This window comes from Capricornis sumatraensis, chromosome 3 (assembly GCF_032405125.1).
Source record: "Capricornis sumatraensis isolate serow.1 chromosome 3, serow.2, whole genome shotgun sequence".
NCBI classification, from domain to species: domain Eukaryota; kingdom Metazoa; phylum Chordata; class Mammalia; order Artiodactyla; family Bovidae; genus Capricornis; species Capricornis sumatraensis.
In genome coordinates this window covers 133905457-133923991 of record NC_091071.1, presented here as the reverse complement: position 1 = coordinate 133923991, position 18535 = coordinate 133905457, and the positions used below count along the sequence as shown (strand labels likewise).

The following is an 18535-nucleotide window of genomic DNA, read 5'->3' as shown; positions in this document are numbered from 1 at the left end:
CCGCCCCGGCCGGTCTCCTATCGCGAGATTTCTTCCTCCGGTGCCCTACCCACCCTTCTCCACCCCTCCTGGATCACGGCTCAGCGGCCTGGGGTGGGAAAGGAAGCGAACGTGATTTTCAAAGATTCTTTATTCTTTTATTGGGTTCCCGATTTCCCGGACACTAGACCAGACTAGCCCATCTTTCTTCCACCGCCGTGTCCTCCGGCCTCTTAGTTAGCACCTGGAGGGGGTTGAGAGAACGAATATCCCCCCGCCACCCCCGCCGGTGCCGAGGAAGTTGGATACGTCCGTCCCAAGTCCCTTCCGCACCGACCCTTCCACCCACTCCCCCTCCCACACCCTCCCCCTGCGCCGGAAGTTGAAGCCGGAAGGCTGGGGACGCCCAGGATGTTCGTGGGTGGGAGCGGAGTTTAGTAAGGAGTCGTTTTCTGGCCTCTTCTCTGGCTGAAGTTGGAAAGAGCTTGCACAGGCTAAGTCCAAAGCGGGGCAACATTGCTCAGCGATGGTGGCTGGGTGGGGTCATGTACTACCACTGCTAGGAGCGACGAAAATCCAGGTAGGGATCAGAAGGAAGTCTGGTCCTCCGACTGCGGCCGCCGTCCTTGCAGTGGTCTCCGTGGTTCCCTCCTGAGTGTGATGATTGTGGGAACTTGGAGATCATCAGATGCGCTGAAGGATTTGTTGAAACGCACTGCTGAGACTCACCTGAATCCCATCGGTGTGGAACCCAAGAATGTGCATTTCTATCTAACAAGTTCCTTTGGATGCTTAATGCTGCCAGTCACGGGACCATAAAGAAAGCTCAGCGCCGAAGAATTGATGCTTTGTCCAGGTTTCTAACATCCACAGTGCTTTTCGCACACACTATCGAATTAGAGGATGTGTCACCAGAGAGCTGGGGAACAGTAACATAGTGTGTGCGAAAAGCACTGTGGCAGTTACAAACCTGGACAAATAGAGATGCACAGTGTCTTCAGGATATAGGTTTTATTTTTACTCCGTTTGTACATTAGTTGTTTGCCTTTTCATCTGCTTCCTGAGTCTCCTACCAGTTCAGTTGCTCAGTCCTGTCCGACTCTGTGACCCCATGGACTGCAGCATAGCATTGCCAGGCCTCCCTGTCCATCACCAGCTCCGCAAGCTTGCTCAAACTCATGTCCATCCAGTCGGTGATGCCATCCAACCATCTCATCCTCTGTCGTCCCCTTCTCGTGTCTTCAGTCTTTCTCAGTATCAGGGTCTTTTCCACTGAGTCAGTTCTTTGCATCAGGTGGCCAAAGTATTGGAGCTTCAGTATCAGTCAATGAATATTCAGGACTGATTTCCTTTAGGATGCACTGGTTGGATCTCCTTGAAGTCCAAGGGACTCAAGAGTCTTCTGAACACCACAGTTCAAAAGCATCAGTTCCTCACCGCTGAGCTTTCTTTATGGTCCATCTCTCACATCTGAACATGACTACTGGGAAAACCATAGTTTTGACCAGCTGGACCTTCGTTGGCAAATGTCTCTGTTTTTTAATCTGCTCTCTAGGTTGGTCATAGCTTTTCTTTCAAGGAGCCAAGTGTCTTTTAATTTCATGGCTACAGTCACCATCTGCAGTGATTTTGGAGCCCAAGAAAATAGTCTATCACTGTTCCATTGTTTCCCATCTATTTGCCATGAAGTGATGATCTTACTTTTTTGAAAGTTCAGTTTTAACCCAGCTTTTTCACTGTCCTTTCATCAAGAAGCTCTTTAGTTCTACTTTGAGTTCTGCCGTAAGGGTTGTGTCATCTTCATATCTGAAGTTATTGAAATTTCTCTGGGCAATCTTGATTCCAGCTTGTGCTTCATCCAGCCTGCATTTTGCATGATGTACTCTGCATATAAGTTAAACAAGCAGGGTGACAATATACAGCCTTGATGTACTCCTTTCCCAGTTTGGAACCAGTCTGTTGTTCCGTGTCTGATTCTAGCTGTTGCTTCTTGGCCTGCATACAGATTTCTCAGGAGGCAGGTCTGATGGTTTGGTATTCCCATCTTGTGAAGAATTTTCAAGTTTGTTGTGATCCACACTGACAAAGGCTTTGGCGTAGTTAATGAAGCAGAAATAGATATTTTTTTGGAACTCTCTTGCTTTTACAATGATCCAGTGGATGTTGACAGTTTGATCTCTGGTTCCTCTGCCTTTTCTAAATCCATCTTGAACATCTGGAAGTTCTTGGTTCACGTACTGCTGAAGCCTACCTTGAAGAATTTTGAGCATTACTTTGCTAGCGTGTGAGATGAGTGCAATTGTACAGTAGTTTGAACATTCTTTGGCATTACCTTTTTCTGGGATTGGAATGAAAACTGACCTTTTCCAGTCCTGTGGCCACTGCTGAGTTTTCCAAATTTGCTGGCATATTGAATGCAGCACTTTCACAGCATCATCTTTTAGGATTTGAAACAAAGTTAAGTCGCTCAGTCGTGTCTGGTTCTTTGTGAACCTGTGGACTGTAGCCCGCCAGACTCCTCTGTTCATGGGATTCTCCAGACAAGAATACTGGAGTGGGTTGCCATATCCTCCTCCAGGGATCTTCCCCACCCAGGGATCGAACTCGGGTCTCCTACATTGCAGGCAGACACTTTATACTCTGAGCCATCAGGGAAGCCCCAAGTTCAGCTGGAATTCCATCCACTAACTTTGTAGTGATGCTTCCTAAGGCCCACTTGACTTTGCACTCCAGGATGTCTGGCTATAGATGGGTGATCACACCATCGTGGTTATCCAGGTCATGAAGATCTTTTTTGTGTAGTTCTGTGTATTCTTGCCACCTCTGTTAGGTCCATACCATTTCTGTCCTTTGTTGTGCCCATCTTTGCATGAAATGTTCCCTTGGTATCTCTAATTTTTTTGAAGAGATCTCTAGTCTTTCCCATTCCTTTGTTTACCTCTATATCTTTGCACTGATCACTCAGGAAGGTTTTCTTATCTCTCCTTGCTATTCTTTGGAACTCCACATTCTGATGGATATATCTTTCCTTTTCTCCTTTGCCTTTGTCTTCTCTTCTTTTCTCAGCTATTTGTAAGGCCTCCTCAGACACCCATTTTGCCTTTTTGCATTTCTTTTTCTTGGAGATGGTCTTGATCACTCAAAAAACAGTTTGTCCCTAAAATCACCTTTCCTGGATCCTACTTATTTTCCTTATCAAGCAGACTAAATTTTGGTAAATTAATCTGTTTTAGCTGACTTATTTTTCCTTAACAATCTGACCCCTTTACCCCATGCCCCTTCCAACTTCATGGAAAATTACTTTTTAAGGTTCTTTCTCTAAATTATTGCCAAATACAGTGATTCTTTCAGTCTTGAGAATTTAAGATGTTACCTATCTCCTTAAAACTTCACTGCAATTATAGCTGACTTGTATTGTTGTATGGCAGAAGCCAATAGAACATTGTAAAAATCAAAAAAATTTCACCTCTGTATACTCCTTTGTATTTGCTCATTCATCTTTTTTGTGGTCACACCTTTTACCATCTTTCCTCGGATTTTCTTATGTGGCAGCATTGTACATTATCAGGGATTTCACTTTTATCTTCACTTAAAAGAGTTTCAAATTTATCTATTGAACAAATATTTGTTGAGTCCAGGCTCTGTGCCCTTTGAGGTTGAGGGAACAGCAGTGGAAAGATCTTGAGGTAGGAAAAAAATCTGACTCACTGGAGGAGCTGACAGAGGCTATTGTGATGAGCTGGTTGGAGATGAGAGAATGTGGGGGAGCAGAGGGAAGTGGCAAGAGTCAGTCTTTTAAGGATAGTCCCATCCTTTTTCTCAAGCCACCAATCCACCGTATCCGGTATCTTTACAAGAATACCAAAGTAAATCCTTGGTGCTACTGATTACTTCTCTCCCAAAATCACATGTCTCACTTCTGAAGTTCTGTTAAAAATACAGCGTTTCACTAATAAAAATAATAGCTACTTTAATACAGCAAGTATGTGTTGTGCATTCTTGTAAGCACTTTCTTTGTGTGTGGGGCCTTTTTTTTATTTGTTAAAAAAAAAAACAACAACAAAGAACAGCTGGAATTATGTTTTAAAGAAAGCTTTGTGAGTACCAAAGCTTTACATAATAGTTGTGTGTGTGCTCTTTTGTGTCTGACTCTCTGTGACCCCACAGACTGTAGCCCACCAGGCTTCTTTATCCATGGGATTTTCCTGGCAAGAATACTGGAGTGGGTTGCCATTTCCTTCTGCAGGGGATCTTCCTGACCCAGGGATTGAACTCACATTGAACTCACATCTGCATTGGCAAGCAGATTCTTTACCACTGAGTCATCTGGGAATCCCTCTTCCAAGACTCTTTTAACCCTGATAATTGGGGTTCCAGATATGTTTGTATTGTTGTTATTGGTATCCTTGAACTGATTGAAATTCCTAGCAATATATTCTGCTCCTACTTGATAAATGCTGTGCTAATATAACTGATGACCTTAAGGAGAAGAGGGATAAATCAGGTCTTTGAGGAAATGTCTCATAAGACAAGGCCCAGGGCTACCTCAAGTTGGCTTTTGTTTTGTTCAGTTCAGTCACTCAGTTGTGTCCGACTCTGCGACCCCATGAATAACAGCACGCCAGGCCTCCCTGTCCATCACCAACTCCCGGAGTTCACTCAGACTCGCGTCCATTGAGTCAGTGATACCATCCAGCCATCTCATCCTCTGTCGTCCCCTTCTCCTCCTGCCCCCAATCCCTCCCAGCATCAGAGTCTTTTCCAATGAGTCAACTCTTCGCATGAGGTGGACAAAGTACTGGAGTTTCAGCTTCAGCATCATTCCTTCCAAAGAAATCCCAGGGTTGATCTTCAGAATGGACTGGTTAGTGCTATATAAAACTGTTATTCAGACTTTTAAGTGCTCAGTTAATCATTCTAAACTGGCTAAATTTGCAAACTCCTGCTGTTAATAATAAATGTTTGGTAAAATATTAGTAACATTCAAGACAGAATCTTATGATAAAAGTATTTTGGAACCTTTATCATTGATAGGCCAGACTGTCTTCCCTACTTTGAATGTCTTTTCAAAATATTTGATAGAATTCATCAGTGAAGCTACAAAAACAGGCTAGGGCTTTCATTTATGCGAATATTTTAGATTAATATTTCAGTTCCTTTACTTGTTACAGATCTGTTCAGATTTTCTCTTTTTCATGAGGAAGTCCATGACTTTTTCCTGGCTGAATTGTTGTCAGGAAAAAGAGTTCTTATTCTTGGGCTCTGCTATTGTCCCAGTCCATAAATGCTCCTCCTGCTGATTTCCCAACTCTGTTTAATTGGGGTTTCTGTTACTAATTTTTTACACTTCCCCCTTTTGACCAAGATCTTTCTCTGAAAGCATGGCGGATCAACAGTCAAGTTTTCCCTGAAAGTCCGTTAGATGTTCTTTAAGACCACAAACACACTGATCCCTTTTCACTTTAACTATTTTTTAAAATAAGACCTGTTGCTTTGAATTAGTATCTAAGAATTTCATGGATTTACTACTGCATGCAGGAGATAAGAAAATGTTTAATTCATAACTTTTATATTAACCATTATAGTAAAATAATAAAACTCACCCAAAAACCAAGTTGCCTTTCCTTGAATGAATCCTGCTTTAGTAGAACAGTGAAAGAAAAAGAAAAACAAAATTAATGGTATGTAGTCTAATTTGTAAATGAATGAATATTGAAATAATACACACTGTGGATGTATTTTGGCAGAGGGCATGAGAATCCATTCCAGTATTCTTGCTTGGAGAAACTCATGGACAGAGGAGCTTGGCAGGCTACAGTCCATAGGGTCACAAAGAGCCAGACATGACTGAAGCAACTTAGCATGCATGCATGCACATGGATATATTTTAAGGCCTTGTGTAGTTTTTTTAAATTAATTTATTTGGCTGCACCTGGTCTTAGTTGCAGCCTATGGAATCTTTAGTTGTGGCATATGGGATCTAGTTCCCTGGCCAGGGATCGAACCCAGGCCCCCTGCTTTGGAACGTGGAGTCTTAGCCACTGGACCACCAGGGAAGTCCCGAGGCCTTATGTAGTTTTAATTGTTCTGTTTGTTCTGTCGTCTTGTCTAAGACTATATAGTACATGATTCTCTTCAGTTTATCAAGTATTGTGAACGCTTTGGTTCAGATACGTCAAATTAATAGTGAAATGAAAATATGCCCCTCAGAAAAAAAAGTCAAGTTTTCCAGTTTCAATGGTTTTTTCGACTGTCAGTACCAAGAAGGGTCTTTCCTGGGTGTAGTATCTCATACTGGGGGAAAGTACACAGATTGGAGACATATTGAGGTCATATTTGAGGGAGAACTCTTAAGCACATTTTAACCTAATGTCCATATGTTATCAAGATACAGATATTGGAGATTATTTGAAGTATTATGTCATCATCCAAGGTTTGGCAACAAAATTCCAACCAGCCTGATCTGTATATCTTGGGAAAACTCTCTCATTAGGTGTCATCTGCTTCAATTTTGGAAAATCTTTGCTTTCAGGTCACCAGATGATAAGTAGTTTCAGTCAAGAGTTTAGTTGTTTCTTTACTGTGTCATAGGAATTTAAAAGTCTGTTCCCTTGAGTTTCATAATATAGAGGTTGGTCAATAGTACTTGAAAAGGCCTTCTCTGGTAAGATCTTCTGGAGGTATCTTTTTCAAAAGAAAAATCTCCAGGTTTTAAGGTGTGATGCTTAAGGTCTTTGTCTCCAGAGAGTGCCTGTGAAAAGATTGTTCTACCAAAGCATGGTTATTTTTGGTAGAAGCAATTAGGCCTTTGTGATACTGGAGTATCTCTCCTTTTATAAGCTGTGGGTCAAAAGAGGCAAGAGCCAAAGGCATTGGGCGTCTGGTGACTCTAAGTTTATTAGTTCCAGAAGGCATGGATCTGAGATTTAGAAGGATCAACAGCGGTGTGTTTGGTCAAGGGGTTTGTAGGGTCTCTACAAATTTTGTCAATTGAGTGTTAATAGGGCTGTTAGTGTATATTACTAAACAAGGGGAAGGAGGGTGGTTAATACAGTAAAAGTGTTGTGAAATGAACCAAATAGTGCAGACTTGTCAAAGTACCTGACCAGTGGGACTTCCCTGGTGGTCTAGTGGTTGAGACTGTGCTTCTACTACATGGGGTACAGGTTCCATCCCTGGTTGGGGAACTAAGAGCCCACATGCCACACAGAACAGCGAAGGGAAAAAAAGAAAAAAGAAGTACTTGACCAGCAAAATGGGTTTCTCAACCATTGTGAAGTTTAAAACAAGTTCTCCAGGTTGGAGTACTTTTTTCAGAACTACTTTAGCCGTAGAAGAGGCGATAGCCCGTCTCAAGAGAAGGCTTCAGTTCAGCATGAAAACACATGGACCACGACAAAAACATATTTATATCCATGAGATGAAAGAAATTATATGAAATCCATTAGCCAGACCTTAAATGGTCCATTAAACAACTTAAAATGTCTAGGAACAATATGGACAAGAATCCCTGGGTTGTATTTCAGACAAGTGGAACAAGTGAGATAGGCACTTTTTGTGGCCTTGTTGGTGTTTCCGCACCAATATTGACTGATAAATGCCAGCATTTTGTCAGTAGACTAATGGTTTAGTGCATGTATGATTGTTAGCCATGGAAATTTTTAGAGTCTTCGGTAGGATTAGTTTGTTATTTGGTCAAAACTAGAGGTTTCTCTCCTTATTAAACCAATGCTTGTTGAATTTTAAATCTTGTTTTTCCTTTTTTTGCAGCCAATCATTTGGCTTCTCTAGTCAGTTTTTCTATTATCGTTTGGGGAAATATCCCTTTGAACCAAGTTAGAGGTTTGATTGCTATTGGTTCCTTTAAGAGCACCATTCCTTGTGGAAATGTCAGCAAGATGGGTTCCCTTAGCTTCCAGAAAGTCAAGTTTAGAATGCTTCAGAAGCTGAATAGTAGGTAAAGTGGCAGGTGAAAGTATTGTATCTGATAATTCCTGAAACTAGGGGTCATTTTAAATTTGATTTTTGCTGGAAATACAGAAGTTGCTTCCCAACATTCCTAAATCCTAAAAGTGCTTTAAAAGTATATATTCTATCAGTGTAAGTATTGACATTTTTGCCATTGGCTAATGTGCAAGTCCATGTAAGAGTGTTTAATTCAACCTGTTGGGCTAAAGTAATCATGGATAAAGATGCTGCCTCAACAACATCAAAAGGAGTTACAGTTTCATACCCAGCACATTTGCCTCTGTCACCTTTCTTTTTTCACTATACACTGTTTAATATAGCAAATATAGAAAATTAAGAAAATAGAGAAGATATGAAAAGCACTATTAACAATCTAAATTTAATGGACATATGTTCTCATAGTCAATGAAGCGAAAATCCACAATCTTCTCAAAAATACATAAAACATTTACAGAAAACTGGCCATTGTTGCCTTTTAAGTAAGAACTGTCATTGAACCATGAGATGTCAATGCTACCTAAAGGTCTTTTCTGCAGATCATCATGGGGAGTGTGGAGATGACCTGTCAGAAATAAGTTATGGTGAGGGTGAAGGACTTTGCCAATGGTGGAGGAGAGAAGAATAACAGGGTTAAAGTTAGTACAAAGTAACAGATGTGTGAGGAGCAATTAACAAATGGATTTCAAAGGAGGTGGCTCAGTTGACTGAAAAATGTTGAATGTGATGAGAATTGAGGAGCACTTTTACTGTATGGGGTATAAAAGTGGATAAAGAGGATACCACAATTATTTTCTCAGTGACCTTAACCAAAGGCTGTAATGGTTCTAAGGCAAGGAGGGATATTCCCATACCACAGGGCTCTGTTTCTGGTTATAAGATCTTATGAGTTAACCCTGTGTTTTGGGGTGAGTACCCCAAGGACATTCCCTTCCTTTTTATACACAAAAGGGAAAAGGCAAATCTGATCATTGGGATGCCAAAAGGGCAGGAGGGCTAATCAAACTCTTCTTTAAGTACTTAAAAGCTATGTTGTTCGATTCTTGTCATAAAATTGGATCAGGATAGATGTGCTTTAGTGAAACATACAGAAGTTTGGCGGTAAGAGAGAAATTTAGAATCCAGACAAAATGCAGTAACCAGCTAATCTGAGGAAAAACCTCACAATTGGTGCTTGTTTGGGAGTCTGGGAAACTTAGGACATCATGAAGTCTACCTGGGTAGGTGTAGTCCTTATTCCGATATCTGATGCCTTAAATATCAAACCTGGGTTTGGGCAAACTGCAGTTTTTCCTTGGTGACCTTATGTCCTTTTGAGGCTGAAAGCTTTAGCAAGTGGATTCTACCTTCCTGTGAGGAAGCTTGAGAAGGAGAGCGAAGAAGCAAATCATTAACATATCTCAACAAAGTGGAACCTCTAGGGAAATTATATCATCCAGAATGGCCTTCAGGATTTGTGAGAAATAAGGACTCTCAGTTAAACTCCTGAGGCATTAGTGTCAGGCGACTTGGTTTTCTTCCCAGGTGAAGACAAAGTGGTATTGACTAGCTTAATCAATCAGCATTGATAAAGAATTTTCTCAAGAATTCACTATAAAATCAGTTACAGTTGGTGGGAATGGGTATTAGTAATGTGCAAGGAGATCTAACCAATCCATTCTGAAGGAGATCAGCCCTGGGTGTTCTTTGGAAGGAATGATGCTAAAGCTGAAACTCCAGTACTTTGGCCACCTCATGAGAAGAGTTGCCTCATTGGAAAAGACTCTGATGCTGGGAGGGATTGGGGGCAGGAGGAGAAGGGGACGACAGAGGATGAGATGGCTGGATGGCGTCACTGACTCGATGGATGTGAGTCTGAATAAACTCCGGGAGTTGGTGATGGACAGGGAGGCCTGGCATGCTGCGATTCATGGGGTCGCAAAGAGTCAGACACAACTGAGCGACTGAACTGAAGGGTTAACCCATCTGAATGCAGAGTTCCAAAGAATAGCAAGGAGAGATAAGAAAGCCTTCCTCAGTGATCAATGCAAAGAAATAGAGGAAAACAATAGCATGGGAAAGTCTAGAGATCTCTTCAAGAAAATTAGAGATACCAAGGGAACATTTCATACAAAGATGGGCACAGTAGAGGACAGAAAAGGTATGGACCAAACAAGCAGAAGATATTAAGGAGAAGTGGCAAGAATACACAGAATTTTACAAAACAGATCTTAATGACTTGGATAATCACGATGATGTGATCGTTCACCTAGAACCAGACATCTTGGAGTGTGAAGTCAAGTGAGCCTTAGGGAGCGTCATGACAAACAAAGCTAGTGGAGGTGATGGAGTTCCAGTTGAGCTATTTCAAATCCTGAAAGATGACGCTGTGAAAGTGCTGCATTCAATATGCCAGCAAATTTGGAAAACTCAGCAGTGGCCACAGGACTGGAAAAGGTCAGTTTTCATTCCAATCCCAAAGAAAGGCAATACCAAAGAATGTTCAAACTACTACACAATTGCACTCATTTCACAAACCAGCTAGATAATGCTCAAAATCCTTCAAGGTAGGGTTCAACGGTATGTGAACCGAGAACTTCCAAATGTTCAAGCTGGATTTAGAAAAGGCAGACAACCAGAGATCAAACTGCCAACATCTGTTGGATCATCAAAACAGCAAGAGAGTTCCAGAAAAACATCTATTTCTGCTTTATTGACTATGCTAAAGCCTTTGTGTGGATCACAGCAAACTGGAAAATTCTTCATGAGATGGGAATACCAGATCACCTGACCTTCCTCCTGAGAAACTTATATACAGATCAAGAAGCAATGGTTAGAACTGGACATGGAACTGGTTCCAAACTGGAAAAGGAGTACATCAAGGCTGTGTATTGTCACCCCCCTTATTTAACTTATATACAGACTATATCATGTGAAATGCCAGGTTGGATGAAGAACAAGCTGGAGTTAAGATTGCCGGGAGAAATATCAATAACCTCAGATATGCAGATGACACCCCCCTTATGGCATAAAGCCAAGAGGAACTAAAGAGCCTCTTGATGAAGGTAAAAGAGGAGAGTGAAAAAGCTGGCTTAAAACTGAACTTTCAAAAAACTAAGATCATGGCAACCGGTCCCATCACTTCATGGCAAATAGATGTGGAAACAGTGACAGACTTTATTTTCTTGGGCTCCAAAATCACTGCAGATGGTGACCTCAGCCATGAAATTAAAAGACACTTGCTCCTTGAAAGAAAAGCTATGACCAACCTGCTGCTGCTGCTGCTAAGTCGCTTCAGTCGTGTCCGACTCTGTGTGATCCCATAGACAGCAGCCCACCAGGCTCCGCCGTCCCTGGGATTCTCCAGGCAAGAACACTGGAGTGGGTTGCCATTTCCTTCTCCAATGCATGAAAGTGAAAAGTGAAAGTGAAGTCACTGAGTCGTGTCCAACTCTCAGTGACCCCATGGACTGCAGCCCACCAGGCTCCTCCATCCATGGGATTTCCAGGCAAGAGTACTGGAGTAGGGTGCCATTGCCTCTCCGATGACCAACCTAGACAGCATATTAAAAAACAGAAACGTTATTTTGCCAACAAAGGTCCATCTAGTCAAAGGTATGGTTTTTCCAGTAGTCATGTTTGGATGTGAGAGTTGGACTATGAAGAAGGCTGAGCGCCAAAGAATTGATGCTTTTGAACTGTGGTGTTGGAGAAGGCTTTTAAGAGTCCCTTGGACTGCAATATCAAACTGTTAAATCCTAAAGGAAAGCAGTCCTGAATATTCATTGGAAGGACTGATGCTGAACCTGAAGTTCCAATACACTGGCCACCTGATGCGGAAAAACTGGCTCATTCGAAAAGACCCTGACACTGGGAAAGATTGAAGATAGGAGGAGAAAGGGATGATGGGATGAGATGGTTCGATGGCTTCACTACCTTAATGGACATGAGTTTGAGCAAGCTCTGGGAGATGGTGAAGGACAGGGAAGCCTGGTGTGCTGCAGTCCATTGGATTGCAAAGAGTTGGATGTGACTGAGTGAACAACAACAAAAGGTTAAGAACAACAGGTGTAAAGGGATAACAATGTCGCTTACTGCTTGCATGTTCTGGACAGACCTCTACCCTCAGCCCTTAGGTTTTCTCACCAGTAAATGCGAGTGTTAGGTAGCTCAGTGGTAAAGAATCCACCTGCCAATGCAGGAGACACGAGATCTATCCCTTATCAGGAAGATATCCTGGAGTGGGAAATGGCAACCCACTCCAGTATTCTTGCCTGGGAAATCCCATGGACAGAGGAGCCTGGTGAGCTACAGTCCATGGAATTGCAAAGAATCTGACACAGCTTAGTGACTAGACAATAAACAAATGGGAGTGTTACAGAGACTTGCACAAACGAAGGCCTTGAGTCTTGTAATTTTCTCTTAATGGGCTCTGTGCATTGAAGGGCTTCTTTACTTATAGAGTATTAATTAATTCTGTGAGGAGATTTTGATGGATCTATTTGAATCTGGATGGGAGGTGTGCAGTGAATTTTGCCAATTTCAGCTGGAGATTTTGTCCATAAGGAGGATTGTAGCTCCTAATTCATTTTTTTTAATTTTTTTAATTTTAAAATCTTTAATTCTTACATGTGTTCCCAAACATGAACCCCCCTCCCACCTCTCTTCCCATAACATCTCTCTGGGTCATCCCCATGCACCAGCCCCAAGCATGCTGTATCCTGCGTCAGACATAGACTGGCGATTCAATTCTTACATGATAGTATACATGATAGAATGCCATTCTCCCAAATCATCCCACCCTCTCCCTCTCCCTCTGAGTCCAAAAGTCCGTTATACACAGCTGTGTCTTTTCTCCTGTCTTGCATACAGGGTCGTCATTGCCATCTTTCTAGATTCCATATATATGTGTTAGTATACTGTATTGGTGTTTTTCTTTCTGGCTTACTTCACTCTGTATAATCGGCTCCAGTTTCATCCATCTCATCAGAACTGATTCAAATGAATTCATTTTAACGGCTGAGTAATACTCCATTGTGTATATGTACCACAGCTTTCTTATCCATTCATCTGCTGATGGACATCTAGGTTGTTTCCATGTCCTGGCTATTATAAACAGGGCTGCGATGAACATTGGGGTACATGTGTCTCTTTCAATTCTGGTTTCCTCGGTGTGTATGCCCAGCAGTGGGATTGCTGGGTCATAAGGTAGCTCTATTTGCAATTTTTTAAGGAATCTCCACACTGTTCTCCATAGTGGCTGTACTAGTTTGCATTCCCACCAACAGTGTAGGAGGGTTCCCTTTTCTCCACACCTTTAAATGGTAATGGGATCATACTTATCAATAATTACCTTAAACGTAAATGGGTTGAACGCCCCAACCAAAAGGCAAAGACTGGCCGAATGGATACAAAAACAAGACCCCTCTATATGCTGCTTACAAGAGACCCACCTCAAAACAAGGGACACATACGGACTGAAAGTGAAGGGCTGGAAAAAGATATACCACGCAAATAGAGACCAAAAGAAAGCAGGAGTGGCAATACTCATATCCGGTAAAATAGACTTTAAAACAAAGGCTGTGAAAAGAGACAAAGAAGGCCACTACATAATGATCAAAGGATCAATCCAAGAAGAAGATATAACAATTATAAATATATATGCACCCAATATAGGAGCACTGCAATATGTAAGACAAATGCTAACAAGTATGAAAGGGGAAATCAACAATAACACAATAATAGTGGGAGACTTTAATACCCCACTCACACCTATGGACAGATCAACTAAACAGAAAATTAACAAAGAAACGCAAACTTTAAATGATACATTAGATCAATTAGACCTAATTGATATCTATAGGACATTTCACCCCAAAATAATGAATTTCACCTTTTTTTCAAGTGCTCATGGAACCTTCTCCAGGATAGATCACATCCTGGGCCATAAATCTAAACTTGATAAATTCAAAAAAATCGAAATAATTCCAAGCATCTTTTCTGACCATAATGCATTAAGATTAGATCTCAATTACAGGAGAAAAACTACTAAAAATTCCAACATATGGAGGTTGAACAACACACTTCTGAATAACCAACAAATCACAGAAGAAATCAAGAAAGAAATCAAAATATGCATAGAAACTAATTAAAATGAAAACAAAACAACCCAAAACCTGTGGGACACTATAAAAGCAGTGCTAAGAGGAAAGTTCATAGCAATACAGGCATACCTCAGGAAACAAGAAAAAAGTCAAATAAATAACCTAACTCTACAACTAAAGCAACTAGAAAAGGAAGAATTGGAGAACCCTAGAGTTAGTAGAAGGAAAGAAATCTTAAAAATTAGGGCAGAAATAAATGCAAAAGAAACAAAAGAGACCATAGCAAAAATCAACAAAGCCAAAAGCTGGTTCTTTGAAAGGATAAATAAAACTGACAAACCACTAGCCAGACTCATCAAGAAGCAAAGAGAGAAAAATCAAATCAATAAAATTAGAAAAGAAAATGGAGAGATCACAACAGACAACACAGAAATACAAAGGATCATAAGAGACTACTATCAGCAGTTGTATGCCAATAAAATGGACAACGTGGAAGAAATGGACAAATTCTTAGAAAAGTACAATTTTCCAAAACTGAACCAGGAAGAAATAGAAAATCTTAACAGACCCATCACAAGCACGGAAATTGAAACTGTAATCAGAAATCTTCCAGCAAACAAAAGCCCAGGTCCAGACGGCTTCACAGCTGAATTCTACCAAAAATTTCGAGAAGAGCTAACACCTATCCTACTGAAACTCTTCCAGAAAATTGCAGAGGAAGAGAAACTTCCAAACTCATTCTATGAGGCCACCATCACCCTAATACCAAAACCTGACAAAGATGTCACAAAAAAAGAAAACTACAGGCCAATATCATTGATGAACATAGATGCAAAAATCCTCAACAAAATTCTAGCAATCAGAATCCAACAACACATTAAAAAGATTATACACCATGACCAAGTGGGCTTTATCCCAGGGATGCAAGGATTCTTCAATATCTGCAAATCAATCAATGTAATTCACCACATTAACAAATTGAAAAATAAAAACCATATGATTATCTCAATAGATGCAGAGAAGGCCTTTGACAAAATTCAACATCCATTTATGATAAAAACTCTCCAGAAAGCAGGAATAGAAGGAACATACCTCAACATAATAAAAGCTATATATGACAAACCCACAGCAAACATTATCCTCAATGGTGAAAAATTGAAAGCATTTCTCCTAAAGTCAGGAACAAGACAAGGGTGTCCACTTTCACCGCTACTATTCAACATAGTTCTGGAAGTTTTGGCCACAGCAATCAGAGCAGAAAAAGAAATAAAAGGAATCCAAATTGGAAAAGAAGAAGTAAAACTCTCACTGTTTGCAGATGACATGATCCTCTACATGGAAAACCCTAAAGACTCCACCAGAAAATTACTAGAGTTCATCAATGAATATAGTAAAATTGCAGGATATAAAATCAACACACAGAAATCCCTTGCATTCCTATACACTAATAATGAGAAAGTAGAAAAAGAAATTAAGGAAACAATTCCATTCACCATTGCAACGAAAAGAATAAAATACTTAGGAATATATCTACCCAAAGAAACTAAAGACCTATATAGAGAAAACTATAAAACACTGATGAAAGAAATCAAAGAGGACACTAATAGATGGAGAAATATACCATGTTCATGGATTGGAAGAATCAATATAGTGAAAATGAGTATACTACCCAAAGCAGTTTACAAATTCAATGCAATCCCTATCAAGCTACCGGCCATATTTTTCACAGAACTAGAACAAATCATTTCAAGATTTGTATGGAAATACAAAAAACCTCGAATTGCCAAAGCAATCTTGAGAAAGAAGAATGGAACTGGAGGAATCAACTTGCCTGACTTCAGGCTCTACTACAAAGCCACAGTCATCAAAACAGTATGGTACTGGCACAAAGACAGACATATAGATCAGTGGAACAAAATAGAAAGCCCAGAGATAAATCCACACACATATGGATACCTTATTTTTGACAAAGGAGGCAAGAATATACAATGGAGTAAAGACAATCTCTTTAACAAGTGGTGCTGGGAAAACTGGTCAACCACTTGTAAAAGAATGAAACTAGATCACTTTCTAACACCGCACACAAAAATAAACTCAAAATGGATTAAAGATCTAAATGTAAGACCAGAAACTATAAAACTCCTAGAGGAGAACATAGGCAAAACACTCTCCGACATAAATCACAGCAGGATCCTCTATGATCCACCTCCCAGAATTCTGGAAATAAAAGCAAAAATAAACAAATGGGATCTAATTAAAATTAAAAGCTTCTGCACAACAAAGGAAAATATAAGCAAGGTGAAAAGACAGCCTTCTGAATGGGAGAAAATAATAGCAAATGAAGCAACTGACAAACAGCTAATCTCAAAAATATACAAGCAACTTATGCAGCTCAATTCCAGAAAAATAAACGACTCAATCAAAAAATGGGCCAAAGAACTAAATAGACATTTCTCCAAAGAAGACATACGGATGGCTAACAAATACATGAAAAGATGCTCAACATCACTCATTATTAGAGAAACGCAGATCAAAACCACAATGAGGTACCACTTCACACCAGTCAGAATGGCTGCGATCCAAAAATCTGCAAGCAATAGCTCCTAATTCAATAGGGACAAATGAACAGTGTTTTCAGAATCACTTCTAGTGCCATGAGAGATGGAGATGCCATAGAATCATTTAATTCATCTGGTTGGCTGCTTTGATGACTCAAATTCTAGAATTATTTCCCCCTTTTGGGAGCAAGAAATTCTGCCCATGATACTTCTCTAAGTTTCAGCCTAATAAATGAACACAGGAGGAGGAACTATGGAGAAAAGGATGTGTATGTTTCAAAGGGCCTAAATGAAGGAAATCAGTTCAGAAATAAGAATCTCTTGCGACTCCAGAGATCTCCCTGTTAGAACTCAAAGCAGGGGCTGCTTTATTGTAGTGGGGTTGAGCACTGAGAGTGTGACTCCAATGTCAGTTAGGACTGGAAGAGATTCATCCCCAACCTGGAGAAATGTTTCTCCAAGCCAGTTCTGAGGGAGAATTGAGAAGAGCCCCTGTAGTTCCTTGCAGCCCCAACACTGAGAATTGGGAGACTGTTGGAAAGGCCAGTTAGAAGGCTGAAGGCACCAGAAGTGCTTGACTCTGTAGTTATCTTCTCCAGTGGCATAGCTCTTTGCAATAGTAGTAGAAACTAGGAGGGTTTTGGTTTCGTTAAGGGACCTTCAGTTGCTGGAGTTGAAGATTAAGAATTTTGGCAGTCTTCCCTTGAGGTGACTCATCTAGAGATCAAAAGAGTTAGTTTACTAGATTGATTAAATCTAGTTAATGTGGATATAATTTTGCATTTCATTCTGGCCTCTTTTACTTGAAAGGTGCTGGTTCAGCCCATTAAGAGAGTTAAAACCCACCTGGGTGGAATCAACATCTGAAGAAAAACCAGAATTTTCTTTAAAAGTAATCTGAAGTCAATTACAACAGTCATGAACAGTTTCATCAGATTTTTCTGTGCAAGTCTGAATTCTGTTCCAATCAACAGGCTTTGGAAATGTCCTAGGAACTGCTCAATGAAGAATCTTAGCGATTGCCCATGCCTGATAATGTAACAAGGTAGTGGGCTGGTTTCCTGTTTGTAATCCTAGAAACCTTTCAGTTTTCATCTACTAGTGGCCTGGCCTTCATTGACAAGCATGTAAACTAGCTGATACAAGTCAGAGAAACCAGGTTGGTTAGTTTGAATGACTATAGTAAAATCCTCAGCAAATCTGTGGTTACTTTGGGAAAATCTTTGACTATGGCTCATGGTTCAGCGTTAGTCCAGGGAATGTAAGCAATTAAGGGTTTAGCCTCTGGATTCTCATCTGGCTTAGTTTTAAAAGGATAAATTCTGATAAGTTCAGAGGAAGAGGGAGTGGAGAGAATTTCAGAGAAAAAGAGAAGTTCAAAGAAAGAATTGGTTTGGAGGAACTGAGGGCAGCAAAGAAAGGGGGAAGAAGGCACTGGAGGTGGAGCCGGAGACAAAGAAGATGAGGAAGAAGAGCCTGAGGGTTTTAGAGCCATTTCTTTTCTTAATTATTTGTTTATTCCTCTCAGTTAATGTTGAAACCTTATTTTGTAGAGAGGCAATTTTAGATTCAGAAACCTCAAAATAACAATACAAATAATCACTCTACTCAGTTCTGGAAATTTTAGAGCTTTTGTGACGTAATTTGGTTTTAAGACTTCCCTAGTGGTCCAATGGGTAAGTCTCTATGGTCTCAATGTGGGGGCCAGGGTTCGATCCCCGGTGAAGGAAGTAGAACCCACAGGCTGCAACTAAAGATCCTTCATGCCACAACTAAAACATATACAGTGCAGCAACTAAGACCTGGCTCAGTCAAATAAATAAATATTAAAAACAAAACAAGAAAGAAAATTAAGTTTGGATTTCAAAAGTTTCCCATGATGGCTATTGATATTCTAGTTTTTATTTTTTGGCTTCACTGTTCACCTTGCAGGATCTTAGTTTCCTGACC

The 18535-nt window shown here is 40.5% G+C and overlaps 1 protein-coding gene across 1 annotated transcript in view; it reads right to left on the bottom strand.

Annotated features, from left to right (window-relative positions):
* Window positions 1-18535, bottom strand: part of LOC138076312 (aldehyde oxidase 2) — a 112207-nt gene that overhangs the window by 413 nt on the left and 93259 nt on the right. Inside the window, exon 35 of the mRNA XM_068968470.1 lies at window positions 261-447. Within this exon, the coding sequence (XP_068824571.1) occupies window positions 261-447 (187 nt within the window). The remainder of the gene's footprint in view (window positions 1-260; window positions 448-18535) is intronic.